This window comes from Hippocampus guttulatus, chromosome 12 (genome assembly GCF_054856545.1).
Source record: "Hippocampus guttulatus isolate MCC_2025c chromosome 12, RoL_Hgut_1.0, whole genome shotgun sequence".
NCBI classification, from domain to species: domain Eukaryota; kingdom Metazoa; phylum Chordata; class Actinopteri; order Syngnathiformes; family Syngnathidae; genus Hippocampus; species Hippocampus guttulatus.
Genome location: NC_141272.1, coordinates 8,502,217 through 8,517,898, shown reverse-complemented (window position 1 = coordinate 8,517,898; position 15,682 = coordinate 8,502,217). Strand labels below are relative to the sequence as shown.

The window sequence follows — 15,682 nt, the reverse complement described above, 5'->3', positions numbered from 1 at the left end:
GTACAGGTATTGGTTATGGAGGAGAGTTGATTCGAATGTACAGCTGTATGACCTACATTATTATTCTGGCCTCTACCTCTTGTCCTCCCTCAACTCCCTGCTGCCCTGGATCACCTACGACACAGGGACACAGGTGAGGTCTCTCCCTCTCTCTCACTCTCTCTCTTTCTCTCTCTCCCTCTCTCTCATGTATCACATCATTTGACAATCGGATTATCTTCTATCCATAGAGCAGAGACGTGGCCTTCCCCTCAACCTGCAGAAAGCAATGAAGATTTGTCAAAATGGTCACTAAAACTACTAATTGTGACAAGACTATCGGAGTGATGTGGACAACTTAATTTGAGCTGAATGACTTCATTCTTGAGCCACTGTTTAAATGCAACTTTATCCCCTTTTGCCTCTTAAATCATGTTCATGCACCTCAACATGCAGCACTTGTGAAACCAACTCGGCAAGATCCCAGTGTTTGTCATCTAGCCTTTGAACGATGATAAACACCTTTTCTGAAGCTATTTATTCAGTCAAATGTCACAACACATTAAATTATGAACTTGCTAATAAATTAATACTAAAATACCCCTAAGATAACTTGTGACTGGGAGATGCAGGTCACAGATGTACAAAAAAAAGGGTTCTTGCATTTTGTAACATTTTGGAAGATGGCCCCTTAAAACGCAACTTATTTATTGTCGCTGAACAAAATGAAGGACTCTTCATCTGTAGAGTGTGTGAACCAGTAGTTGGTTACTTTATTTTCACGAATGAGCGGTGTGTCATGAATCTCCTGATAAGGTCACAAAAGCTTCAAGAGCAGCATCTTTGGAGGAAAGTGGGATTGGGGTGGAGATCCAGTCTACCAAACAACATTCCCCAGACCTCTGGTTCTGGTGTTCTTGATCGAGTCATTGATCCCCGTGCTCCTCCCTGGATGCTTAAGCAGCCCCTGCACAACTGTTAGGGGTGTTTGCACTCTAGTAATACGAAGGAAGACAAACTGACTGGAAAATACGATTGTTCTTCTTGATCAAGACTGTGGTCTGCCCTGAATCCAAACATAATTAATTCTTGTTTGATTAAGTTTACCCTGTTTTGACAAAATCCTTTGAAGTGTGTGCATAATTCTTATTTCACAGACACACGCACACACGCGCACACACACACACACACACACACAAACACCTTTGTTTCAAATATTTACCTGCTTTGCCACATGGAAAAGGTCAGGTTGGGTAGAGAATTATATAGAGTGTTTTGGTGTACCTGTCACCATTTCACTACTGCAGGAGGAAAAGTTGCAACGTGAAGCGAGGTATGTAGCATTGGAAACGCTGATATGTGTGTTAATCTGTAGTTTGATATATTATAAAAAAGTTTTGGAATGACGTAGTCAAAGTCCAGACTTGAATGTGGTTAAAATCCTGCAGCATAACCTTGTAAAGGCTATTAATCCTCCAAAGCCCACAAGGGTTGCTGAATGAAAACAATTCTTAAAGGAAGAGTTGGTCAAAATATCTCAACAGATTTGAAAGACTCATGACCACCTACAGAAAACGCTTGATTTTAATTGTTGCTGCTGATGGACTTTTTCATGGCACTCTAGTTGCACTAAGGCGGAGATACAAGTTAACACTGCTAAATGTCAAATTCTCACTACAATACTTTGACCTGAGAAGACTCCTCTTGCCCTGGTGAACATCTCGTGATATGACAGTATTTAATGAAAACTTTTAAAGAGATGACTTACTCTGGAAGCGTGTTGCTGCCACAGGACCAAAATAAATAAATAAATAAATAAAAATAAAGCCACGCAACTTAACATAAGTATCAACTAAAAGTATCAAGTTTTGAACTTGAACATTATCAAATAATATGATCATTATCATGTAAAAACTCCAGGTTTAATGCAACTACATTTGGAAGCACCTGCCTCTGCGTCCTGCTGCAGGATGGGACCAAGCTCGCAACAGAAGTTGGGAGGTTCTCAGCGAGGCTAACTGTGTCACATTTTTACATGATATGTTTCACATTTTTATATGATCATTTGTATGCTTTTACATGATAATTAGCATGTTTTACGTGAAAATTGTCACATTTTTACGAGATAACTTTCGTGGGGGTTTTTTCTCCCTGGTGTGGCAGCCATATGCTTCCGTAATTTCCTTTACATGTCTTGTAGTTAAAATGTTCCCTCCGAACTGATGAATGACTCCGTTTAGTTGCTCATTGTGCGACTTTAATGTATGTCTTGTGTGGGGGTTAAAGGAAGATTGGATTTACATTGAACGTTTGGAGAATGTGGAGGAAGAAACCCCGGAATGTACTTGAGGAGAGAGGACACTGGGGCACCAAGGTGGAATTTCTTCTGGCTGTTGCTGGGAACATTGTGGGCCTGGGCAATGTATGGAGGTTTCCGTACTTGTGCTACAAAAACGGCGGCGGTAAGCAAACGTGGCACTTGGCACTTCTTCCAAAAGTTGGACTTATCACAGCAGTATGTGAAACATCCAGGTGCATTCCTGGTGCCGTATCTGGTATTTGCGGTGTTGTGTGGTGTCCCGCTCTTCCTTTTGGAGACCGCCATGGGCCAACATACCCAAGAGGGTGCCGTCACCTGCTGGAGGAAGCTGTGCCCCCTGGCTGAAGGTGTGATTTGTTGTTTCTTTGAATTTATTTACCTTGAATAATTTGAGATTTGGAGAGCTTTTACATGTTTTACATATTCATAAAATGTACAAAAGCTATTGCCGGACCATGTCAAGAATCAGAATCAGAATGCCACTTGAGACACCTATCGAATCATCTTTTATTGGAAAGATGCACACCCCTCAAATGTGGTGTTTCTATGTGACGTGGATGAATGATGATTTGTATTCATGTTTGCTGCTGTCCCAAACGTCAAGACACATTTCTCTTCACTGAAACGAATTAAGAGAATACTCAAACCTTGAATGTGTGACGTGTGTACAGGTATCGGCTATGGAGGTGAGCTGATTCTGCTGTACTCCTGCATGACCTACATGGTTGTTCTGGCCTGGACTCTGTTCTACCTCTTTTCTTCCTTCAAATCCCCACTGCCCTGGAGTACCTGCGACAACTACTGGAACACAGGTGAGGTCCATGGTCTCTCTCTCTCTCTCTCTCTGTATATATATATATGCATCCCTTTTATATACAAATATAGTTCATTATGCCTGAGTGTGAATGTCTTTGTTTCAGCGAATTGTTTTGATGTGACGACAATGAACCACACTAACCACACCAACCACACCAATGGAACTTCAGCAGCAACGGAATTCTGGGAGTAAGGCAAATGAGACATTGAGATTGAATTTTTTAATCAATCATTTATTATGTTGTTGTTTTTAACCTTTACAGACTTAGAGTGTTGAAAATCTCAGGGGGCATTGAGGAGATTGGCAGCATCAGGTGGGAGATGCTTTTGTGCCTCCTGGCTATATGGGTCATTTGTTACTTCAGCATCTGGAAAGGGGTCAAATCAACTGGAAAGGTGAAGTCCCATCAAATTGTACCAAGCGCTAAAAAAAATAAAAATCAAAATATTTAATGCTGTGACATTTGGTGACCATCCTCTTGTCCAGGTAGTGTACTTCACTGCCACATTCCCTTATGTGATGCTCCTCATCCTTTTGATCCGTGGACTCACTCTTCCGGGAGCCAGACAAGGAGTGGAGTTCTACCTCCTGCCAGATCCGTCGCGACTCGCAGACCCTCAAGTCGGACTGTTAGGTTACATTAATTGTGTTAAAGGAAAACACACACTATATGGGTGTCTTTTTAAACAGGTGTGGCTGGATGCCGTCTCGCAGATCTTCTTCTCATACAGCGTTGGTGTGGGAACCCTGACGGTACTAGGCAGCTACAACGCCCGCAAAAACAATTGCTACAAGTACGTCTAACAATAAAACTAGAAAACACAACAATGCACACACTCACCAGCCAGAACATTAGGTACACCGAGACTGGGCAGGGATACAATTCAAGAGCTGAATGAAAATTCTGCCTTTACAAAGATAATAATACTTTGAGTATTTCATTTTTTGAAAGTTATTAAATTTACACTACAGCATGTATTGCAGCCCTGCGATTGGCTGGCAACCGATTTAGGGTGTCCCCCGCCTACTGCCCGAAGACGGCTGGGATAGGCTCCAGCACCCCCCGCGACCCTAGTGAGGATCAAGCGGTTCGGAAAATGGATGGATGGATGTATTGCATATTATTGTGGATGTTCTTTGCAATGGTGCTGGACAGCACTGCATCATGCTGAGAACTATTCCTAATATGTATCGATTTATAATCAGAAATAACTCGTAGTAATTATGTCATTCCAGCTGAAAAACAGAGCTACAAAGTTGCAATAGTTTGAACCTAAGTTTAGAACAAAATGCATTTGTGTGTTGCAGGGACTGCTTTTGGCTGTGTTTGCTGAACAGTTGTACCAGTGTGGTGGCTGGCTTTGCCGTCTTCTCTGTGCTGGGATTTATGGCTCACGAGCAAGGTGTTCCTATTGCAGAGGTGGCCGAGTCAGGTAAATCCTAAGTCTCACCCTATGAAAAAGAAGAGACAGGGTTAAAAAAAAAAGATATTCACACTTGCGGTCATGTTGTTTTTCTGTTCGCGATGCATTGTGGTCGATATTACCCTGTTGAGTGAACGTCGATGCGCACTACTTATGCAAGTGCATTGTGGGTAATTTTGAGTGTACTATATTCGTTTATTTATTTATTTATTTATTTGTTGACACCCCTACAAATTGGCGTAACTCCTTAATTGTGAACCATATATGGAATAGTGTGCCCATTCGGACACAGGCAATATGATTTTACTCGACTTCTCTTCATCAATCCATCCATGCACTTTCTGTAGCGCTTATCCGTAAAAACAAGCACTCACATTCACACCCCTGGAAAATGAAGCGTCCTCAATGAACTGAGCGCGAATGCATGTTTTTGTTACGTGGGAGGAACCAAGATTCAAACCGTGACCCTCAGACTGTGGTAAACACAACTACCGTGCTGTCTGGACTTGTATCCACTTCAGATCATTGAAATGTACCAAACTGGTGGTGCATGTTAATATGGTTGTAGGTCCAGGTTTGGCATTTATCGCATACCCTCAGGCGGTGGCCATGATGCCGCTGCCTCGAGTGTGGTCCATCAGTTTCTTCATCATGCTCTTCCTCCTTGGCCTGGACACGCAGGTGAGACGTCCGTCTTGGCATTCCTTTCTGCTTGGAAATGACCTCACGGCTCTGCTCTCTCTCCAGTTTGTCGCCACGGAGGCGATGATGACATCGATTGTAGACATGTTTCCTGCAGCGATGCGTCGGAGAGGCAGGCGGGAAGGTTTCCTTCTGCTCTTCAGCCTCACGTGTTTCTTATTACAGCTCGTCATGATCACTGAGGTTGGAACGTTTGGCTCGCGTCACTATGAATCTGTCTGTGCTGTCAAACAAATACATTCAAAGGCCATAACCACGTTGGTAGCTTATCACCACAAAATGAATCCTTCCATTTATTTTGAGTGAAATAAACTGGACGCTCACGTTGGACAATCTGAAAGAGACACAAAGTGTAGGCTGTACAATCCATTATACAAGTGTACCTAATAGTGTTGCCAAAATATGTCATCCTCAGGGAGGGATGTACATCTTCCAGATTTTCGACTACTATGCTTGCAATGGAGCCTGCGTCCTCTTTCTCTGTGTGTTTGAAAGCTTGGCAGTTGGTTGGATTTTTGGTAGGTTGATGGCTTCTTTCTTGTATTTTTTTCCATCATTGTGTGATCTTTTATGATTTATTTGCAAAACGGACTAAAGATGTGGTACATTTTCATCAAGGGCGTTAATATGACGTAACAGAAATTCATCTGTCTTGTAACGAGCAGTGGACAGTCAACTTTGACCATAGAGTCTCCCCCGGATAGTAAATCGCTGACTAAAATTGAAGAAACATTTTCATTAACTAAGTGAAATAAAAAAAAAAAACTAAACTGAAAGGGAGCATTTCTGAGGAAAAAAATATGAAAAATGATAAACATGCTCTAAAAAACTAATTAAAACCCAAATGGTTTTAAAAACAAACAAACAAAAAAATACCGATCATGAAAAGTCCAAAACATTATGATCCTGGTAAGTACATATTTGTCATTGTTTTAATAGGGGACTATTATGTAATGCTGTATATACTCATGCTTCTCCCTGAAGGAGCAGAGCGGTTGTGTGGTATCATAGCAGACATGACAGGCCAGCGTGCCAACCCTTTCTTCAAAATCTGCTGGCGCTACTTGACCCCATTGCTTTCACTGGTGAGTCAGACTTTTATTTCTGGAGCTTTTAGGCATAACACGCTCATCAGACACTTTGCGAGACAGACCCACATCATCTAATCAGACCTCATCTCAAGATCTGCATCATAATTTCTGCATTTAAGGAGAAAATGCTCAGTTTGATTGACATTGTCAGAGAGGTGTCTATTGAATTTTTTTTATCATGCAAGGAAGGATATTGATCATGTCAGTGTGTGTTCAGCATACCCAAGTCAAGTGGGGGTTTTTTTTCCACCTCTTACTATGTGCATTCTAGACCCGGCCTCTAATTTGCCAGAAAAATCATTGTACAACCCCTGGCAAATATCATGGAATCACCAGTCTCAGAGGATGATGATTCAGTTGTTTAAATTTGTAGAAAGTAAGCAGATCGCAGCCATGACACAAAATTAAGCCATTTCAAATGGCAACTTTCTCGCTTTAAACACACACACACACACACACACACACACACACACAAATCATGAAAAAAAAAGTCCATGAGAAAAAGGGAGCCACAAACTGTCAATAAACGAGTAATGTGACTTTTTTTTTTAATGTAAATGACCTCCAAATTGGGAGCCGAATGGGAGTGGGAAGTCATTGTGAACGGGAGTGCGCCAGGACAGGATATTTTTTTTTTTTTTTAATTTTGGTCTGGGACTTGGTATTGGATTATTTTCTGTAGTAGTGGTATGAGACATGAGTGAAAATCCACTCCTGTGTCACCCTCTCATCTAGATATACAGTATACCGTCGATATAGTACTTGTCATTTTTTGTTCCAGGGCTCTTTCATATATTCCCTAGTTGAGTATCAGCCACTAACATTCAACCGTTGGTACGTGTACCCGACTTGGGCCTACGTGTTGGGCTGGATAACTGCCTTCTCCTCCATCCTCTTCGTGCCAGCCTGGGCACTGTACAAGTTGAGCACTACAAAAGGAACCCTCAGTCAGGTGGGCAGAAGGAAGACTTTTGCATGAATCAAATTGGCAGGCAATATATTCAATTGTTTTGCTGTATGCAAGATTGTGGCATCATTCAGTAAGTGTATCCATTTTTTAGCGTCTGCATCACCTGTGCTGGCCCGAGCCGCCTGACTGCTCGCTGACCCTGAACAAAGACACGGCACAGCAACGCATCCATGAGGAGGATCTGGAATGATTCTGACACAGACAAAAAAAATGAACTGAAGTCCCCAAACGAAGCACTCTTGGTATAATAGTCAACTAATCTTACCTCCGCAGTATCCGTGATTTTAGAGGGTGTGGGAATTTCGGTCCACTTTCCCATTTGTGAGGTTATAGCCTGGCTCACAATTTCGGTATTTTGTTTCATGGGATTCAGGTCAGGGCTCATACAACCATGACATCATGTATGTTTTCCATAAAGTTGGAAGCATAAAATGGTCATAAAAGATTTCCATCCTTCTCCTAAACTGGTTAGCTTTATTCGAGTCATGTGTGAGCTGGGGCCAGGGCTAGGGCACTGACAAGACAATCATTCACACTCACAATCACACTGACAGACATTTTAGACTGAGTGTTAAAGCATAAAAATGTATAAAAAGAAAATTCACACATCCAGTACCAACACACAACACACCTACAACACAAGCGGGACCAAGTCCAAGGAAAAAGCCATTTTTTTTCTGAGCTACAGTAAGTTTAATCAATAATGCCTTTTTCCTTTCCATTGCTTAGCTTGTATCTCATGCGCTGATTTGTATTTGCTAGCTAACAGCCAATCAGTGATTGTCACCGACACACTTTGCATACTGTGATTGTCGAATCATACTGTATCTAAAAAGCACAATGACACAAATATATCTTGATTCTTCACAATTTTAAGTTCTCCTTTTTACTTTAGGTTTGTTCCCACCGTTCTGGAGATGATTTATATTTGCTCTCGAAACTGATTAACTGCTCGGACGGTTGCTCATTACGTGACTTTATCTGAAAATTTGGTCTACAAATTAAACTGGACAGCTTGTGTTGCATATGTGTGTGGCTGAAAGGAAGGTCGGATTGATTTTGAGCTTTTAAGGAATGTGGAGCAAATATTGTGGTGGAAAACCGGACCAAGATGCACTTGAGGAGAGAGGACATTGGGGCAGCAAAGTGGAATTTCTTCTGGCTGTTGCTGGAAACATTGTGGGCCTGGGCAATGTGTGGAGGTTTCCGTACTTGTGCTACAAAAACGGCGGCGGTAAGCAACATTTTCTCGAGCTGAAGTTGTCCAAATCTCAAAGGAGTATGAACCATTCAGGTGCATTCTTGGTGCCATATCTGGTGTTTGTGGTGACGTGCGGTGTACCGATCTTCCTTTTGGAGACCACCATCGGCCAGCACACCCAAGAGGGGAGCATCAGCTGCTGGTGGAAAATGTGCCCATTGGCTCAAGGTGTGCAACACTCTGTCACGTACAAGACGGCCATTCTGAAACAAAAGTGTGAAGGAACTGATTCTTTCCAAAAAGGACCAACTTCAATCCAGTATTGACAGATCAGCCTCAAATTAGATTGTGACATATCTTATATTGCAATATGAATACGCCGGCATCACATCCTGACATGCTGATATACAGTTGCAAGAATAAATGTCTAAACCTTTGGGAATTACAGGTACCTGGGTTTCTGCATAAATTGGTGATAAAATGTGATCTGATCTTCAGCTAGGTCACAACAATTGACAAATTATGTGCTTAACAGTATGTGAACGTTTATGCGAACCCCTCAGGCTAATTACTTTTCTAAGAAGTAATTTAGTAGTCCATCAACGGCAAGTCTATGTGAGATTGGAGTTGTTGGTTAAAGTTGCCAATTTTGAGTTTGCTCTCTGAACAAGCATTGCTCGATGTGAACAGTTCCTCATACAAAGCGGTCTTAGAATAACTGTACCTACTTCCTACAATGAAGAATTATCTTGCATTAATCTGGAAAGGGTCACAGAAGTACCTTTGAACGCATTTATAGTTACCAGTCCAGGACAAAACATTGTCTGAAAAGGAAGAAAAGGCATCACTGTTGCCACTCTCACTTGTGAGCTACATTTCTCCCTGGAGGTGAGGGTCACCTACAGATTTACAGAAATGTCTGCAGTATGCTAACATCGCTGTTGAAAAATTTACAATAAGTAATACATTAAACAAGAATGGATGTCATGTGGTGTCGCTGAAGGTGTCGTGGTACTCTCGCCTGACTTGTGGGTGGGTAGTGTGGGACTGGGTCCCACTTAATGACTGTGTGGATGTGGGTGTGAATGGTCATCTCTATATGTGCCCTTTGATTGACTGATGACCAGTTCAGGGTGTGGCTAGAATAGGCTCGAGCACTACCCTGCAACCTTGTTCAGGATAAGCAGAGTTGAAAATGGATGGCGGGAAGGATGGAAGCATGAATGGTTGGATGAATGGTGTGCACCACAGAGTAAGCCACTGCTGTCCCCAAAAACATTACTACAGGTTTGAAGTTAGCAACAGAGAGCGCGTGGATGTTCCAATATGTAGGTTGGACAGATCAAAGCAAGGTTTTGGTTTTTTTGAATCGAACATGTAACCTTAAGTTTGGAAAATAAAAACCACAGTAGAGTTGAAAATTCATACCAACTGTGCAGTATGGTCCAGGCATCATGTTTTGGGACTGCTTTGTTAGCTCAGGCCCTGGACACATTGCTATTAGCAACAGAAAAATAAATTCCCATGTTAATCAAGACATTGTGGAGACGAATTTAAGACTATCTGTCTGTCAATTGAAGCTTAAAAGAAGACGGTGAATGCAACAGGAGAATGACCCAACAGGCAGAAGAAAGAATTCAAAAACAAGTTGAATTGTCATTGCTGCACAATGGCTTCAACAGTGAAATATATACATTTTTGGAGGGGCCGAGTCAGAGACCTGAGCTCAACCCGATTACGATAAAGTGGCATGACCTCAAGTCAGTGATCAAAAGCCACCCTGACATTAAACATGTGTTAGGATTATTTAAAAAAAAAAAAATATATATATATATATATATATATATATATATAATAATTTTAAAAAAGCAGTGTGTGGTGTGTGTCAGGTATCGGCTACGCGGGGGTGCTGATCCTGCTGTACAGCTGCATGACATACATCATTATTTTGTCCTGGGCCCTCTTCTACCTGCTGTTCTCCTTCAGCGCCACGCTGCCCTGGAGCACCTGTAACAACTACTGGAACACAGGTGAGGTCAGTCTTTGGTTTTGGGTAAGGAAGCCACATTTCGCATTTTTGTAAATGCTTTATTCCATAATATCTTTTACACGGTATACCAATGAGGAAATAACGCTTTGACACAATGTAAAGTAGTCAGTGAACAGCTTGTATAACAGCGTAATGTTTACAGTCCTCTCTGTATACACATTCTGTCTGTGCGTCTGTGTATACCTCGGTCACTTTTGTCAGTGGATTGTTTTGACGTTACGACAACGAGGAATCAGACCAACCACACCAAAAGAACTTCAGCAGCAGTGGAATTCTGGGAGTAAGAATCTGGGAGTAACATGATAATAGCATCTTTGAAACTTTTTAAGTGACATAATTTTTTTTTCACCCCGTCCAGACGGAGAGTGTTAAAAATCTCAGGGGGCATTGAGGAGATTGGCAGCATCAGGTGGGAGGTGCTTCTGTGCCTCCTGACTATGTGGGTCATTTGTTACTTCAGCATCTGGAAAGGGGTCAAATCAACTGGAAAGGTGAAGTCCCATCAAACTGTACCAAACGCTAAAAGAAATAAAAATAAAAATATCTAATGATGTGACATTTGGTGACCGTCCTCTTGTCCAGGTAGTGTACTTCACTGCCACATTCCCTTACGTGATGCTCCTCATCCTTTTGATCCGAGGAATCTCTCTTCCGGGAGCCACACAGGGAATTCAGTTCTACCTTCTGCCCGAGCTGTCACGACTAACAGACCCACAAGTAGGACTGCATTACATCCAACACACACTGTGATAGAGGGTAAACACAATCAATGACACCCTTTTTTAAAACAGGTGTGGATGGAGGCTGGCTCGCAGATCTTCTTCTCGTATAGCATCGGTGTGGGCACCCTGATTGTACTGGGCAGCTATAATCCCCGCAGCAACAATTGCTACAAGTAAGTGTTCCAATAAAGCTAGAAAACACAACAATACACAGACTCAATAGTCACAACATTATGTAGACTGACTAGTCAATGAAATCCTATTCAAGGGTTATCTCAAAAGCAATTAAAGTATTGCTGGCCTTACAAGTAGCTGGCTGGGACTTGACATGGCAGAGTCTCCAAACCGGTTGGGTCCCCCCCTCACCTGCTGCTGCATTTTGATGCATGGTTTGATACAAATTAGGTCTTTCTCGTCTAGAGAGCCAAGGTCCATGGAGTCTTCCTTTCCACATCTCAAAATTCATTGTCTTTATTTTCTGGGAAGAAGGGGTGGGGGGCTACTCGAATACATTACACATTTATTCCGACTGTGGCACCGAGCTACAGCTTCTCAATAGTTTGAACGCATTGTTCATAAAGTACTGTGTTTGTGTGTTGCAGGGACTGCTTTTGGCTGTGCACCTTGAACAGTTGCACCAGTATGGTCGCTGGCTTTGCTGTCTTCTCGGTGCTGGGCTTCATGGCTCATGAGCAAGACATCCCTATTGCTGAGGTGGCAGAGTCAGGTACAATGAAGTCCCACATGATTCGCAGTTAATTCGTAAATATACCCTGGTCACCGACCTATCCTCTTGTGATTTGCTGAAAAAGTCACTTATTTGCTGTGTTGGTGCTCACGGAAATTCAAATTAAAGCGTTGCGTTGGTGCCATCATGCGGCATCTTAATGCCAAGAAACTTCTGTATATGTTGAAGTGATTTGAGGAAGTTGTGATATGTATAAACAATTATAAAACTCTTTGTGGTAGGACTCTCCCCTTCCCCGTCAATAGCAGTGAGTCACTTTTTTAAAAAGAAGAGCAAGGGTGGATGTGCTTAAATTAGGCAGTGTAGTGATTTTGTGTGGCGTTCTGGCTTCAGAGGGGTGAACATTTCCTGCCTCCTCCTAATGTGCTCCCTTTGTGCCAAGGAACAATGACCTGGGTTGAGGAGCTTCAGTTCGACAAAAGTAGTCATTTGTCGGCCTCTTCTGGCATCTATAGTCAATTGCAGACCCATGTGGGGCATAAGTTACTCACTGTTTTTTTGTTTTAAAGGCGAGTTTGCAGTTTTAAAATCGCTAGCAAGATTCGAATGTAGCCTCACTTCATGACCCCCTGACCAAAGCTGCGTAGTTGTCATATTCCCAGAAAACACATGTGTAGCGTCATCGAAATAGCAGTGCCAACAATGCAAAATTATCATTAACACTGTAAATAAGAACATTTTAGCCGCTAACGCTACATCGATAGCATGACTTAGTCATAATGGCGTGTTACTAGGCATGATCGGTTAGAAAGTTGATTTTTTTTAGGGTGGGGGGTCGGAGGGTGTAAAATCAATCAACAATCAGAAAGAAGTGATCCTCATGACTATGATATGGACCAGAAGAAAATGAGTTTAACACCCATCCCAAGTTAATGGTTTTTGGTGCACGTGGGTGTTGGCTGCAGGCCCTGGCTTGGCGTTCATCGCATACCCTATGGCGGTAGCTATGATGCCGCTGCCTCAAGTTTGGGCCGTCTGCTTCTTCATCATGATCATCCTTCTGGGCCTGGACACACAGGTTAGACGTCTTGTCTTTACATTCCTTTTCACCTTCACCTGACCTTGTGCCTTTGCTCTCTCTTCACAGTTTGTTTCCATGGAGGTGGTGATTACATCTATCACTGACCTATTTTCAGAAGTACTGCGTCGTGCGGGAAGACGGGAATTTTTCGTGCTGCTCTTCTGCCTCACATGTTTCTTCTCACAACTTGTCATGATCACTGAGGTCAGAATATTGGTGACACTTTGTCACTGATTGTGTTGTGGCACCCTCGCCTGACTTGTGTCCAGGCAGCCTGGGCTCGGTTCCCACTCAGTGACGGTGTGGATGTGGGTGTCTATGGTGGTTTGTCTCTATGTGTACCCTGGAACTGGCTGGCGACCAGTTCAGGGACTAGTCCGCCTTTCTCCCGAAGTCTGCTGGGATAGGCTCGAGCATCCCCCCCCCCCCCCCCCCCCTCTGTTCATAATAAGCAGTGTCGAAATTGACAAAACATGACAAAAATGACACTTCGGGTCCAATATAGAAAATTTCACTTCGGGGTGTAATCACTTTTGTTGCAAGCAGTTAAGACATAAATGGCTGTGTGTTATTAAGGGGACAGGACTACTTTATCTAGCAACAAGTTTCTTCTGTTATTCCATAGAAAGGTATAAAACATTTACAAAAACGTGACAGGTGTTGTCACTGTTGCAAAATATTATATTCTGAGTGAAATAAATACCTTTAACCAGCATTCCTTCATAAGTTTATGAGATATAATTCGTAGCTACGATAGTAAGTTGTACATGTAAACCTAATATTGTTGACAATGAGTGCAAATATGTCATCCTCAGGGAGGGATGTACATCTTCCAGATTATCGACTACTACGCTTGCAATGGAGCCTGCCTCCTCTTTCTCTGTGTATTTGAAAGCTTGGCAGTGGGCTGGATATTTGGTAGGTCGATGGGTCAGATCTGGTCAGCTTTCATGTTTTGTCGAATGGATGTGGTTTGTTGAAGAGTTTTTAAAAAAATTTTACCTTGTTGTCAACAGTGAACTTTGACCATAGTAACTCTCCCCTGATGGTCAAAATGAATCACTATCAAAAACTAATCAAGTGAACACCAATCACAAACCTTTTTTTGTAGTTCTCGCTTTGATTGCAATTACGAATGGTTTCACACGTGTGATAGTAGCTCCAAAATGGGCTGATTATGATGTGCTGTTGTACATACTTCTCCATGAAGGAGCAGATCGGTTGAGCGGCATCATAACAAACATGACAGGCAAGCGTCCCAATCCTTTCTTTAAAATCTGCTGGCGCTACCTGACACCCTTGGTCTCACTGGTGAGTGGAATTTCTCACTCTTGATCTTTTAGCTCTCCTAACATGCTCTTGTTTCATTAGGTATACCTGCACCATCTTATCCTGGGGAGCATGCATGAGACATTTTTGTCCTCAAAGATAACATTCAATTTCGAAAACAGGAAAACGGAACTGGCAGGGGCGGGGCTACGTGGTGGTCATTGGTGGCTGGCTGTTCGACCCTAGATATCCAGGGGAAGATTTTGATAAACCTGATTCTGTGGTGCAGGTTATTAATTCTGCTTTACCGCCATATCCACATGGCCGTGATGCACTTAGGCACATTGATGCTACACCGGCATATATTCAGATTGACCACCGAAACAAATTTTGACACTATTCGGCTAGAATATCTCAACTATGTGGCAAATGAACGAATCAGCCTATCTTGTAAGACTTGTGGCAGCACACTTGAAAAACTGCTCCAGCACCAATCGCCACATTATGCTTAAATGACCCAGACACAACTTTTTTTTTTTTTTTTTTTGCCCAGAGCTCGTTCACATGTTCTCTAATTCAATACCGGCCACTGACATTCAACCGCTGGTACGTGTACCCTACATGGGCCTACGTGATGGGCTGGATGATGGCCCTCTCCTCCATCTTGCTGGTGCCAGGCTGGGCACTGTACAAGCTGACCACCATCACTGGAACCCTCAGTCAGGTGGGCCAAGTTCACCAGCGACCACGCAATGTGAAAGAATGATTTCTGTTCTATGAGACAGAAAGAGGGAACATTCTCAACTGTTTGGTTGTATACCAGTATATGATTTTGGCATGTTTTAATACAACATTTTTTTTCATTTGTTAGCGTCTCCACTCTCTGTGCTGGCCTGAGCCACCTGACTGCACATTGGCCCTAAAGAGAGAGACCGCGCCGCATCACATCACAGAGGAGGATCTCGAATAATTCTGACACTGTAAAAAAAAAGAAAATCAATACTTCAGATGAAGTGATCCTGAATTCCTCAGTAGAAGCAATTAAGAACATGAAAATATCTCACTCCATTGTTTATATCAGGGTTTCCCAATCTTCCCAAATCAATTTTACTAAAATGTCCTTCACATACCAAAACAACTGAACCCATTATATAATGGAGACAAAAGTTTTTCACGACTACATAGATTTTTGTTGTTGTTTTGGGAACATAACCAGGATCATTTTCAAACAAAAACACATTGACAACAGTTGTTTCACTTTAAATTGATTAAAAAGTAATTGTATAAACACTGCAATTTTGACAGTGCATAAATAATTTAAAGTGTGTGTGTGTTTGTGTGGAAAAAAACAAAACAAAACAAAGGACA

The 15,682-nt window shown here is 42.3% G+C and overlaps 2 protein-coding genes across 2 annotated transcripts; both read left to right on the top strand.

Moving 5' to 3' along the window:
- Nucleotides 1-2,296: 2,296 nt before the first annotated feature.
- LOC147197223 (sodium- and chloride-dependent GABA transporter 2-like) lies at nucleotides 2,297-7,493 on the top strand. Its single transcript, XM_086124861.1, has 14 exons — nucleotides 2,297-2,441; nucleotides 2,512-2,646; nucleotides 2,971-3,111; nucleotides 3,220-3,304; nucleotides 3,379-3,511; nucleotides 3,603-3,737; nucleotides 3,807-3,910; nucleotides 4,425-4,549; nucleotides 5,109-5,221; nucleotides 5,288-5,425; nucleotides 5,658-5,760; nucleotides 6,227-6,327; nucleotides 7,115-7,285; nucleotides 7,395-7,493. The coding sequence occupies exons 1-14, from the start codon at nucleotides 2,297-2,299 to the stop codon at nucleotides 7,491-7,493; spliced, it is 1,728 nt and encodes a 575-aa protein (XP_085980987.1).
- An 803-nt stretch (nucleotides 7,494-8,296) lies between these two features.
- LOC147197222 (sodium- and chloride-dependent GABA transporter 2-like) lies at nucleotides 8,297-15,321 on the top strand. The gene is made up of 14 exons (XM_086125289.1): nucleotides 8,297-8,537; nucleotides 8,598-8,732; nucleotides 10,394-10,534; nucleotides 10,756-10,834; nucleotides 10,913-11,045; nucleotides 11,137-11,271; nucleotides 11,346-11,449; nucleotides 11,879-12,003; nucleotides 12,930-13,042; nucleotides 13,112-13,249; nucleotides 13,861-13,963; nucleotides 14,256-14,356; nucleotides 14,868-15,038; nucleotides 15,186-15,321. The coding sequence occupies exons 1-14, from the start codon at nucleotides 8,378-8,380 to the stop codon at nucleotides 15,282-15,284; spliced, it is 1,737 nt and encodes a 578-aa protein (XP_085981415.1). The 5' UTR covers nucleotides 8,297-8,377; the 3' UTR covers nucleotides 15,285-15,321.
- Nucleotides 15,322-15,682: the final 361 nt, after the last annotated feature.